The 13,127-nt window shown below is 39.5% G+C and overlaps 1 protein-coding gene across 2 annotated transcripts; it reads left to right on the forward strand.

Annotated features, from left to right (window-relative positions):
• The first annotated feature begins 7,790 nt into the window (after positions 1-7,790).
• Positions 7,791-12,721, forward strand: LOC110804424 (pentatricopeptide repeat-containing protein At4g01400, mitochondrial). 2 transcript variants are annotated; one of them, XM_056837791.1, is made up of 4 exons: positions 7,811-9,416; positions 9,517-9,587; positions 9,687-9,737; positions 10,840-12,721. In XM_056837791.1, the coding sequence occupies exon 1, from the start codon at positions 7,827-7,829 to the stop codon at positions 9,327-9,329; it is 1,503 nt and encodes a 500-aa protein (XP_056693769.1). In that variant the 5' UTR covers positions 7,811-7,826; the 3' UTR covers positions 9,330-9,416; positions 9,517-9,587; positions 9,687-9,737; positions 10,840-12,721. The 2 variants fall into 2 exon arrangements, with proteins under 2 accessions (XP_021865710.2, XP_056693769.1); XM_022010018.2 differs by lacking the exon at positions 9,687-9,737 and having other exon boundaries at positions 7,791-9,416.
• Positions 12,722-13,127: the final 406 nt, after the last annotated feature.

The following is a 13,127-nucleotide window of genomic DNA, read 5'->3' on the forward strand; positions in this document are numbered from 1 at the left end:
TGTTTCGGTTTGATTTGACTGAGTGAGGAGATATCATATGATCACCACCATACGAAGTATTGTGTGTAAATGCACGCGCACCAAAATGGACTTTGGGTGTAGCTCGTTTCGGTTCGATTCTTATCGGTTGTGGTTTTTAACTTTTTTGTAAGATTAACAACGCGAAATAAAAAATGAGCGGTAAAAACGAGTGACCTTTGCCTGTGCGAAAGTTTGTAGTGGTATTGTAACACCCAACAATTATCTCTTTTTAGAAGTTATTTTATTTTGAAAAAAACTTGGAAAAAACAGACTAGATCAGGTGAAAAAATAGAGTCTTGGCTCTGTAGGAGGATCAACAATGAGAAACAAAAGATAAGCGACAAAATGAGGTACCTTTGTTAGCACGGAAGTATGTAGCCTTTAATCATGGATACAAAATCCTAAACCAAACACATTGAATAAACTTATGAAAACTAGGAACGTAAAATAAAAGTCACTCATGGATCCCGAATGTAAATGATCTTCAAACTTGCAAATGCCACTTCCTTAACCCCGTGTGACTACTCACCAACAATACAGTTGTAAAGAAGGGACGTCATATGTTCAATAAGGAATAGATCCATATAATACATGAAATTCACGTAATCAACAAAAGTTAGTACAATGTTGTAAAAAAAAACAGTTAAGTTAGGAAAACTAACAACCTAACATAATCACTCAAAATAGAACAAGTAAATCACATGCAAGACAAATCATCTGATCCATATGACATATGAATACAAATCCATAATTGATAATTACTCTGTAACACTTTACTCTTTGAAAAATATATTAAGCAACAGAACGTATTGTTCAATCTTAGGGGTGTTCGACTGGGCATATATGACTAGAGCCTAGGGATGTTCAAAAAACGGTGTACACCGAAAAAATGGATCGGCCCGAACTAGACCGACCTTGAATCGGACAACTTTACCATCAAACCAAAAATCAATAATATAATTTCTTGCAAAAAGTTTGTAAACTCCTCCCTTATTACACATTGAAAAACCCAAAAAGTTTAAGTGTATAGTGCTAAAATTAAGTTGATTAGTCTTCGAGGCTTACTATTTACCGCCTCATATTACTCAAAATCGGCCCATTCATTTACCCATATACCCTTCTTTATTTACCCTCCTCTTTTAACATTTACCCATATACCCGCCCCAAATCTAACCACCACCACTGGCCACCATCATCGGCCACTACCTCCGGCCACCACCATCACGTCGTATGCGACTAAATGACCGAGTCTTTACAAGAGTTTTTTTTTTTGTCCGAATTTTTTTTAGAAACTTATGCAGTTTTAGCTTGTACCATGGTACAGGCTTATGAATTTTAAGCTTGTACCATAGTACAGACTTATGAATTTTTAGTTTCGACCATGGTATTGATTTATGCAGTTTAAGTTTGTACCATGGAAGGAGCTAAAAATTAATAAGCCTGTAAAAGTTCGGGCGAACCTCCAAAATCACAGCTACTGACTTCAGGTTCGGCCGAACCACCTAATAGTTCGGCCGAACTTCCAGCAGGTTCGGCCGAACCTCCAGCAGGTTCGGCCGAACTTACCCTGCTGCATGACAGCTTCTCGTAAAACAGTCATAACTCCCTCATTTCTCATCCAAAATGAGCTTATGACCAGGAGTTGGAAAGCTATTGAGCCAAGCTTTCACCTCCAACTTGAATCAACTCAATCTAATGAGTAGATCATGAGATATGTCCATTTGAAGTCAGAACTTCCACTATAACACCCTAACATCCTTCAAGGAAGATTCGAGGCACACATAACCATTCTCCACCTTGACTTGAATCCTCCACACTTCCTCATAATGTAATACCAAACTATACTCCAAACATACTCCCAACAAGCCCTTATGGGCTTACATCAACCATGGAGAAAGACCAACTAAGTCCACACACAAAGTGAACTTAGTTGTCGGCAAAGGCTTTGTCAACATGTCGGCGGGATTCTCCTCGTTACCAATCTTCTTCAAGAGCAATTCTTTCTTAGCTATCACATTTCGAACGAAGTTGTACTTGATGTCAATGTGCTTCGTTCTCTTGTAGAATGTGTTTTGATTCTTAGCCAAATGTATGGCACTTTGACTATCACAAAAAACGGACACCAAGCTTGAACATGGACTAAACTCTCCCACTAGACCCTTGAGCCACTTTGCTTCTTTGAATGCTTCGATAATGGCCATAAACTCGGCCTCCGTAGTTGAAAGAGCTACAACATCTTGTAGCGTTGATTTCCAACTCACGGCCGTACCACCCAAAGTAAAGACATAGCCGGAAGTAGATTTCCGGTCATCCAAATCACCTCCATAATCCGAATCACAAAAGCCCTCAAGCCCGTTTGCATTTCTACCAAACTCAAGGCAAACGTTTGAGGTACCCTTCAAGTACCTCAACAACCACTTCACGGCTTCCCAATGGACCTTTCCCGGTCTTGACATATACCGACTAACCATACTCACCGCATGAGCTATATCCGGTCTTGAACACACCATGGCATACATCACACTTCCAACCGCACTAGTGTATGGAATGTGAGCCATGGACTTTTCTTCTTCCTTGGATTGAGGACTAAGCTCCTTTGATAGCTTAAAGTGAAAACTCAATGGAGTGGAAACCGGTTTTGCATGCACCATGGAGAAGCGCTCAAGCACCTTCTCAATGTATCTCTTTTGACTAAGATACAAAACACCCGCATTCCTATCACGAATAATCTCCATACCAAAAATCTTCTTGGCTTCACCAAGATCTTTCATATCAAACTCACTTGCCAACAACTTTTTCAAGTTGTCAATCTCAATCATATTCTTGCAAGCCACCAATATATCATCTACATATAAGAGTAAGTAGATGAAGGAACCACTCACAAGTTCTTTGTAATAGACACAACTACCATAAGAGCTCCTTGTGAAATCATGTGCCAACATGAACGAATCAAAACATTTATACCATTGCCTTGGAGATTGCTTCAAGCCATACAAGGACTTTAAAAGACGACACACATGATTTTCCTTCCCTTTCTCCTCAAAACCTTCCGGTTGCTTCATGTAGATCTCCTCCTCCAAATCCCCATGGAGGAATGCGGTCTTCACATCAAGTTGGTGTAGCTCCAAGTCTTCCATAGCTACCAAGGCAAGCAACACCCTTATGGATGAGTGTTTCACAACCGAAGAAAATACTTCATGAAAGTCAACACCTTCAATTTGTGTGAAACCTCTTTCAACAACTCTTGCCTTGTAGACGGGACCACCCGATTCGGGTGTACCTTCCTTCTTCTTGTACACCCACTTGCACCCAACAATTCTTTTGCCTTTCGGTGCAATGCATAAGCTCCAAGTATTGTTCTTGTGCAAGGACTCCATTTCTTGCTCCATGGCCATCAACCACTTGCCGGCATCATTTAGAGACATTGCTTCCTTGAATGAACAAGGATCATCATTATCGGTTTCCACTTGACTTGCAACGGAGAGAGCATATTGGACGTAATCACACTCCTCAATGTATCTACTTGGAGGCTTGATTGGTCTCTTTGCTCTTTCTTCGGCAATAGATTTCTTTTGAGCTTGTGGTGTCGCTTCACGAGGTCTCCTTGATGAGGGACCATTTTCATGTGAATGCTCATCTAGCTCCACCTCCTCCTCGGTATCATGGTGCGAACCTACATCATTGCAAATAGAAAGCTCCTTTCCCGGAGTGATCATACAATTTTCATCAAAAATAATATCTCTAGAAGTTATGACTCTTCTAGATTGGTTACACCATACTCTATAACCCTTGACTCCTATACCATAGCCAACAAAAATACATTTTTTAGCTCTAGGTTCAAGTTTACCATCACTAACATGAATGTAAGCCGGACAACCAAATACTCTCAAACATGAATAATCAACGGGTTTTTCGTACCATACCTCAAGAGGTGACTTGAAGTCAAGAGCCGAGTGAGGAGAGTGATTCACCAAGTAACAAGCCGTTGCAACGGCTTCCGCCCAAAAAGATTTCCCCAAATTTGCTTGTGAGAGCATACATCTAGCCCTCTCTAAGAGAGTTCTATTCATCCGCTCCGCAACCCCATTTTGTTGAGGTCTACCCGCACAAGTTCGATGCCGCACAATGCCATGCTTGAGACAATACTTCAAGAACTTCTTCTCTACAAACTCTAGACCATTATCGGTCCTCAACGTTTTGATCTTTTTCTCGGTCTTCTTTTCAATCATGGTCTTCCAATCATGGAACACATCAAAGACATCATCTTTATGCTTTATAAAGAACACCCAAACCTTCCTAGAGAAGTCATCAATTATAGTGAGCAAATAATTACAACCACCAATCGAAGGAACTCTAGAGGGACCCCACAAATCCGAATGGATGTATTCAAGTATCCCTTTGGTGTTGTGTACAGCGGGTTTGAAGCTAACCCTCTTGTGTTTACCAAACACACAATGCTCACAAAAGCCAAGGCTTCCAAGCTTCAAGCTTCCAAAACAACCTTGCTTGCTAAACTCCGACATACCATGCTCCCCCATATGGCCAAGTCTCAAATGCCATAACTTGGTTTCACTATCACTCATAGTACCTGTGGAAACATTTGCCGAGCCTACCATGGTGGATCCTTGCAATGAGTACAAGCTACCCACTTTGGCACCCTTCATCAACACAAGAGCACCTTTCACAACCTTCAGTACTCCACCTTCCGCTATGCACTTACAACCGTTAGTGTCAAGAGTGCCAAGAGAGATCAAATTCTTCTTTAGCTCCAGAACATGACTAACTTTAGTTAAGGTTCTCACAATACCATCAAACATTTTGATGGCTACCGTCCCAATTCCAATCACAGAGATCCTTGTTGGGGGTCATATGAAACGAGCAACCCGAATCCAAAATCCATTCATCCTTACCCTTGATTCTTCCATGAGTGGCAACCAATGCACCACTATCACTATCGGTATCAACATAGCTAGCCTCGGCGGTAGCATGAGGTTCTTTGCCCTTTCCGGACTTACCATCACCTCCCGATTGTTTCTTTTGCCACTTCCAACATTCCGACTTAATGTGGCCTTTAATGTGACAATAATTGCAAGACTTGTTACGGTTGGGATTCGGTTTCTTTGACTTGGACCGACCCCTATTCTTTCCCCCATTACCACCACTACTAGTAGAAGTCTTCTCATGATTTCTACCCCTCACAAACAAACCATCATTGGAGTTATTTGATGATTTAGAAATTAATTGATTATAAATTAAGTCCCTTTGGGTCAAAGCATCTCTAACATCATCAATACTCAAATCATCTCTACCATACAAGATAGTTTCACGAAAATGTTTATAGGATGGTGGTAATGAACATAACAAGTAAATTTCAAGATCCTCATCATCTAAAACAACATCAATATTTTGAAGATCCATAACAATCGAAAAGAACTCATCTAAATGAGACTTAAGAGAATTACCTTCCTCAAGCCGAAGATCATAGAGTCTACTCTTGAGTAGTAGACGGTTGGTGACACTTTTAGCCATATAAAGAGCCTCCAACTTCGACCATAGATCATTGGCGGTTTACTCCTTGGCAACTTCCCTCAATACTTCATTCGAGAGGCAAAGTTGTATAGCCGACAAAGCCTTCAAATCAATCTCCTCCCACTTCTCTTCCGTAATGGTAGTGGGTTTCTTATCCTTCCCTTCAAGAGCCTTGTGCACACCATTTTGTATCAAAATAGCTTTCATTTTCAATTGCCAAAGGCCAAAGTTAATTGACCTATCAAACTTCTCAATATCCAACTTCATTGTCGACATGAGTATTCAATACTCCCCAAGAAATCAAACAAACAACCCAAACACAACCTTAGCTCTTGATACCAATTGTTATAAATGAAGGATCTTTTAGGCTTGAATGTTGATTTGTATGACAATTTGATGTTTGAATAATGAGAAGAAATAATTAAAGAAATTAAAAAACACACACAAAGATTTAAGGTGGTTCACTCTTCAATGAGCTACATCCACCATGGGGGAGGGTTTGGAGCTTGTATTACTCTTCAATGGAGAAAGGATTACAAAGAGGAATTCTCAAAGGTGAAGAAGAGAGAATTCTTAGATCTAGGGTTTCAGCCTCACTTGTGTTTCTCTCTCTTAATGCTGAAAATCTCATTACATTTGGTATTTACAGTGTTAGACATCAAACCAATCTAAGGGACAAGAAAAAGCCACGTCGAATGTACCGTGCGGAGAAGAAAACAGATTACCCGCATAGTTCGGTCGAACCTTCAAAGGGTTCGACCGAACCAAGGTCAGGTTCGGCCGAACTTACCAAAAAGTTCGGACGAACCTCTAAAAACATAGTTCCTGATTCTCTTCAGGTTCGGCCGAACATTCTAAGAGTTCGGCCGAACTTACCCAAAGTTCGGGCGAACCTCCAAAATCACAGCTACTGACTTCAGGTTCGGCCGAACCACCTAATAGTTCGGCCGAACCTCCAGCAGGCTCGGCCGAACTTACCCTGCTGCATGACAGCTTCTCGTAAAACAATCATAACTCCCTCATTTCTCATCCAAAATGAGCTTATGACCAGGCGTTGGAAAGCTATTGAGCCAAGCTTTCACCTCCAACTTGAATCAACTCAATCTAATGAGTAGATCATGAGATATGTCCATTTGAAGTCAGAACTTCCACTATAACACCCTAACATCCTTCAAGGAAGATTCGAGGCACACATAACACTTATTGATCAATATTGATTTAAGTATACCCAATTATCAAAATAATAATAATAATAAGTATACCCAAATGCTACTCAAGGATAACGAAATAAAATATTCATATTCATCGGATTACTTTGGAAGGATAAAATTTTGAATGTAAATAGAACAAATTATAGAATTTCTATTTATGTCATGTATTAACCAAACAAGTTTGATGGAGAATGAAAATGTTGTGAAATTCATCTTTTGTATAAGTAAGGATGTAAATGTGACGGGACGAATGCGGATGTAGGTCCCTCTATCATCATCACCACCTAAAATTCTCATCCTCATCCACATCCCATGACCCACAACGGTTATAAAATTCATCCTTATCCCCGCCCTATCGCCCATGCGGTTACAATATTCATTTTCATACTCACCCCAACAGTACACTGTTAATACCATCCCCGCCTCACCACCCACTTAGGTATCCATACCCACATAATCCCACTTTATCCGCCCCAAGATCCACCTTGTATTAGTAGAAATAAAATAAACACAAAAGAGTATAAATAAAATGCATCTAATATTAGCTTGCCTATTTAATGATATTATTTTTCACAAAGCCATTACATAAAACAAGAGGCACAGAGTAAAATAAAATAAAAGAATTTTGAGGCAAGCGGGCGGGGTGGAACGGGTACTGGGCGTGTACACCTTAAAATCCATATAGGCCCATCACCCACGACGAGTACAATTTTTGTCTCCATTTCCTCCTATCACCCACATACCTTCCTTCATCCATCGGATTCCATCCCCACCTAATTGGGGCGGATGCAAGATGAGTCTCCTATTTAACCCACCTCATTGACATTCCTAATTATAAGTTCGAGTCTCACCATATATACAAAGTACTCCATCCATCTCCATCTCCATCTCCATCTCGTTTTATTTGCTCAATTTGACTATTATTTATTCGAGTTTTTTTGTGTTAAATAAAGCAAAAAATACAAGACACAAAAATATTTTTTTTAAAAAATATAAAATAGACGGAATGAGTAATACCAGTGTTGATTAGGAATTTCTTAATAAAGAAAGGGAATTGAGCCAAATATGAATTTCACAATAGAAATTGACACAAATAATTACTACAAGCTGGAAAAAAAAATGCATCAAACTCCTGCGCGATTATGCAACAATCTTCAACGTATCACTCGCAATCTTTCTCTTCCCCCAACAATCTGCTTCCACTCTTCTTCAATCCATCCAGAAAATCACCACCATGATAAACCGCCACCACTACCACCACCATTATCACACCAAACAAGATATAACCCAGAATCCCAAAATGATTTACAATCATTCTCAAGAACCCTAATTGCTTCCCCAAATCGAATCCACAAGCTGATTTCCTCTCAATCAGACCCTCTTTTAGCCAAAGAAATCTTTGATTTAGCCTCTCGCCAACCCAATTTCCGCCATTCTTACCCCACTTTCCACACTCTGATCATCAAATTGGGAAATGCTCGTCAATTCTCGCTCATGGAGAAGCTTCTTTCTCAGCTCAAACGCCTTCGTTACCCTACAACTCCAGGTCTGTTTTCTCGCTTAATTTGCATTTACGGCGATGCCCATATGCCTGAAAAGGCCCTTAAGATGTTCTATAGCATCGTTGAGTTTAACTGTAATCCCACCTCGAAACACCTGAATCATGTTCTTTCTATTCTCGTGGCTCAGCGGAGCTTTCTTCGGCCTGCTTTTGATCTTTTTAGGATTGCACATAAGTATGCAGTGGACCCAAATGTGAAATCTTACAACATTTTGATGAGGGCTTTCTGTGGTAATGATGAACTTAGTGTTGCCTATAAGCTGTTCAACGATATGCTTAAGAGAGAGATTTTGCCTGATGTTGAATCTTATAGAATTTTGATGCAGGCATTGTGTAGGAAGAGTCAAGTGACTAAAGCTATGGATTTGTTAGATGATATGTTTAATAAGGGTTTCGTGCCAGATACATTGAGCTATACCAGTTTGTTGAATAGTTTATGTAGGAAGAAGAAGCTTAGGGAGGCTTATAAGTTGTTATGCAGGATGAAAGTTAAGGGTTGTAACCCTAATCTCATACATTATAATACAGTTATGTTGGGTTTATGTCGAGAGGGGCGTGCACACCAGGCCATCAAGATTTTGGATGATATGTATTTGAATGGATGTTTGCCAAATTTGGTGTCTTATCGAACATTGGTTGGTGGTTTGGTTGATCAAGGGATGTATGATGAAGCGAGGAAGTACATGGAGGAAATGATTTCAAAAGGTTGTTCTCCTCATTTTTCAATAACTCATTCCTTGATCAAGGGTTTGTGTACTGTTGGTAGAACCGAGGAAGCTTCTGAGGTGCTAGGGGAGCTTTTAAAACACGGTGAAGTACCATATATTGGTACATGGCAAGAAGTCATACCCAGGATTTGCGAGGTAGAGGAGATGGAAGGCTTGGATGGGTTTTTGGATGAGGTGATTAAGGTTGACATAAAACCTTATACAAGGATAATTGAGGCAGGAGCTGCTTTAGAGGAATATTTGATCAAGAAGATACGAGCAAATTCTGGGAAATTTTGAGTTTTCGTGTACAAATCTTCTGGCAAAAGACACAAAGCATTAGTACTGTTTCGTTGTTACAATGACAAATCAGGCAGCTGTCTTGAAGTAAGTCAGCAGTTTGTGCTTTTCTCTGTTTAAATTTCATTCTTGATGATATTTCTCTCTAGTATCAAATTTTCACTTGATTCCCACTCTTTAATTTCAGTGTCTTTCAATATCACTCCTAATTTGAATTCTCTCTGAATTTTAAGCAAGCGATATGAGCTGGACTTTCAGGTAACGCACAAAATCTTTATTTATGATCATCATAGCTTAAGTTCTTTATTTACTAAATAAAATCTGAAGTACTGGATGTGTTGTAATATGTAATTTTAGGAAGATTTGCAGCTTGAAACTGCGTGGCAGAAAACATTGATAAAATTTGAGGTAGTAAACAGTACTCGTAGACTTGTAGTTAACCTTTTTCAAAAATTGCCTAGTTGTTAGGTTAGAGGTTCAACATACATATGCCATTTGACTAATTGAAATATTGAAAGAATTTCATAGCTCTTGGAGAGTGTTTGGTTGGGAGGAAAAGTGATTTTCCCGTGTTCTTTAGTTGGCTTGTGGAAAACAATTTTTTCACCGGTGGAAAATAGTTCTCTGGAGGTAAGGAAGAGAAGCCACATTTCCTCTCTATTCCTTACCTTCCTCTTTCTTTCCTCCAATCCACCCCCTCCCATTTCCATTTTCTCCTTAACTTTTCTTGTAAGGAACCAATTATATGATACAGAGTACTAATTTACAATTGTTATTTCCTCTGAAAAATGTTTCCCATGGAATATCATAATTCCATTCAAAATGTATTCCCTAAAACCAAATGGAGACATGGAGCCTTTGTGGTAGTTACTATATGACCTCTTATTACAGGACTGCTTAATTCATGAGATTTTATTTATTGAAGGTTAATCCTCGCGTAGTAGGGGGTTAGAAATATGAAAATTTTAGAATACGATAATATGTTAATGCCGAACTTATGAAAATGGATCTGTGCTTGCCTTCGCCTTTCTTCTGGTGCCCTTTCTTTCTCCTTTATAAGCTCCAACTTCTGCTACCTCTGATTTTGTCTGAGTGTATATATCAGGGCAGTCTCAAGCATTTTGGAGGCCATGTGCAATTTTACAATTGGGCCCTAAAAATAATGATATTTTTTAAAAAAGCAAGCTAAATGGCAACTGGAACGAGGATGGAAAACGAAAGTTATGGGTATGGATATGAACCCAGTAACCCACAAAAGATGGTGTAAATAACATTTATTTATACACTTTCCAAATGAGTTATTCACGTACACTAACTAGTGAGAAACAGTGACGTGAAGTCAGGCTTCTTGGGCTTTTATGTGAGAAACCCTTGGTTTATATCCTGTTCATAATGACGTGAGGCTTGGCCGTTGTTAGCTGTCCATCTTTGATGTTGGTGGCTTCCTGGCTGGGTCCTCTGTTGCATTTGAACTAAAGTGTTAGCTTGATTTCTTTGTATTTCTATGCAGCCGCAACGCCTGGGTCTTTGAGAAGAAAATAAATGATCCCCGCATTCAGTGTGACACTTGGGAGAGTATGAGGCGACTGTGATGAGGGAGGAGCCTATGTTGTACCTATAGGGGCAGGAAGTACGGCGTGGAAGCCAGCCACCAGCAGTGGGGTGGTGGAAGATAAACACATTCGTGGCACTACTTACTGGAAAGTCGAAGGAGGTTTCTATTACTCAAATAGTCAAATGTTAGTGAAGGATATTCCTGATTTAGTTACTCCGTACTTTGTTTGAAAATTCTACTTTTAATTTTGCTAAGAGACTTTGTAATTGTAATAAGGCGGCACACACCATCGCCAAGGCCTTCCTACTCTTTGACGAGGTCTTAGTGTGGATGGATCATGGATGATTGGCAGTGCCCCCCGACATTGTTCCTGTTGTGCTTGAGAACAAAGCTTTGATTGAATGAGCTCCTACAATTTCTCGTCAAAAAAAAAAACAAAAAAACAACTCGTGCATAATTAAATAAACGGATTTTTCATGAAATATCCCCGAATTTTCGCGTAAATCATCAAATGCCCCTCGACTTTCAGAAATTCATAAAATACCCTTATTTCAATACTAAATGTACCAAACACCCCTATGATGTCATCAACCCTAATTAATCTATTTAACCCACCCATTTTCCCCTTAATTATGATTTCCCCTATAACCACCCTCATTTTCTCTCTCCTCGCCTTCCTCTTCCTCTCCTCCGTCGCCGCCACCGTAGAAGTCTACCCCACACCTTCGGCTTCTTCTTTCCACTAACCCACCACCGCCCTGCAACCACCACCCTCACCGTTGGCGAACCACCCCTGCCTGTCGCCGCTAGCTTTGTCGACTTACCAGCTAACAATCAAACACAACCCACCGATAAAATCAACCTGGGAAAGAAATCATAATAGAATCACATACTCAACCAATCAAACCAAGAACCAAAAGCAAAGATCATACTCTGGCCTAACACATTTGAACAATATCCCAGTTCAGATGTTAATTTCTCAAAAAGTTAAGTGGGTAACTTTCAATTTGTCGATTGAATGCAGGTGGGGAAAATTAGAGCTGCACAAACTAAAATCCATATATAAAATCACCCAAATAAGAAAGATGTTGGGAAATTCATTAACTCCTAGATTCATTGTATGGGTTCGATTTTTTAGGAGAGAGAAAATGTCTAAGAAGAAGATGGAAGAATGGTGGAGCCGAAAACGTAGGCGGTGGTGGTCAACCATTCAACTTTCCTCATCAACATCTTCCGCGTCAACAACACCTGGCGAAGGTGTCGCCTTCATCATAGCCCTCGACCTCGCTGTCCCTCCTTCCAGCTCCGTCGAGTTTCTCGGTTTAACCAATGCCTTCGCCGGCACCGACAATTGAGTCGACGATGGAGTTGAATATGGTTGTTGCTGGGGTGAATTTTGGAGGTGAGTAGGCGGTGGTTGCGGGAGGTCGGGGAGTGAAGGAAGTGGCGGTGGTGGTGAGATGGGAGATGGGTTGGCGCAATGTTAAAGACTTGAAGGTGATGAAGTTGAGATAAATGGCGACAGTCTTGATTTCTGGGTGGGTTGGTGGGTTAATGGGTGGGTTAATTATGTTTGTTATTGGGTGGGTTGATTAGGGGTGTTAAGTAGGGTTTAGCTGGGTTAATTAGACGTTAATTGGTTGATTATAGGTTTGATGACGTCATTAAAGATATTTGGTGTATTAATTTTTGAAATAGGGGTATTTGGTACATTTAATTTTGAAACAGAGGTATTTTATAAATTTCTGAAAGTCGAGGGGCATTTGGTGTAATCCCCCGAAAATTTATAAATTTTATTAATATATTTTAATGTATAATTATTTATATTTAAATAGAATTTATGAATTTTAGTAATAAATATATAATTAACGTGTATATATATATATATATATATATATATATATATATATATATATATATATATATATATATATATATATATATATATATATATATATATACGGTTTTTTCATGAAATGCCCCTGAGGTTTGCAATAATGCACCAAATACCCCTGCGCGTTTCAAAATTCATAGAATACCCCTATTTAAACTTAAAGTGCACCAAATACCCTTGGATTTAACGGCCGTTAGTACTCCGTTAGTGTTAATTTACGTTTATGCCCTTATTCACCCAATATTCTACATTTTAACTTTAAAAAAAATCTAATGTCTTCTCTCTCATCTCATCTCCTCTGTTCTTCTTAATTACTCGCCCTTCTTCTTCTTCTTCTTCTTCATCGTTT

The sequence above is a fragment of the Spinacia oleracea genome, chromosome 1 (assembly GCF_020520425.1).
Source record: "Spinacia oleracea cultivar Varoflay chromosome 1, BTI_SOV_V1, whole genome shotgun sequence".
Classification (NCBI taxonomy): domain Eukaryota; kingdom Viridiplantae; phylum Streptophyta; class Magnoliopsida; order Caryophyllales; family Amaranthaceae; genus Spinacia; species Spinacia oleracea.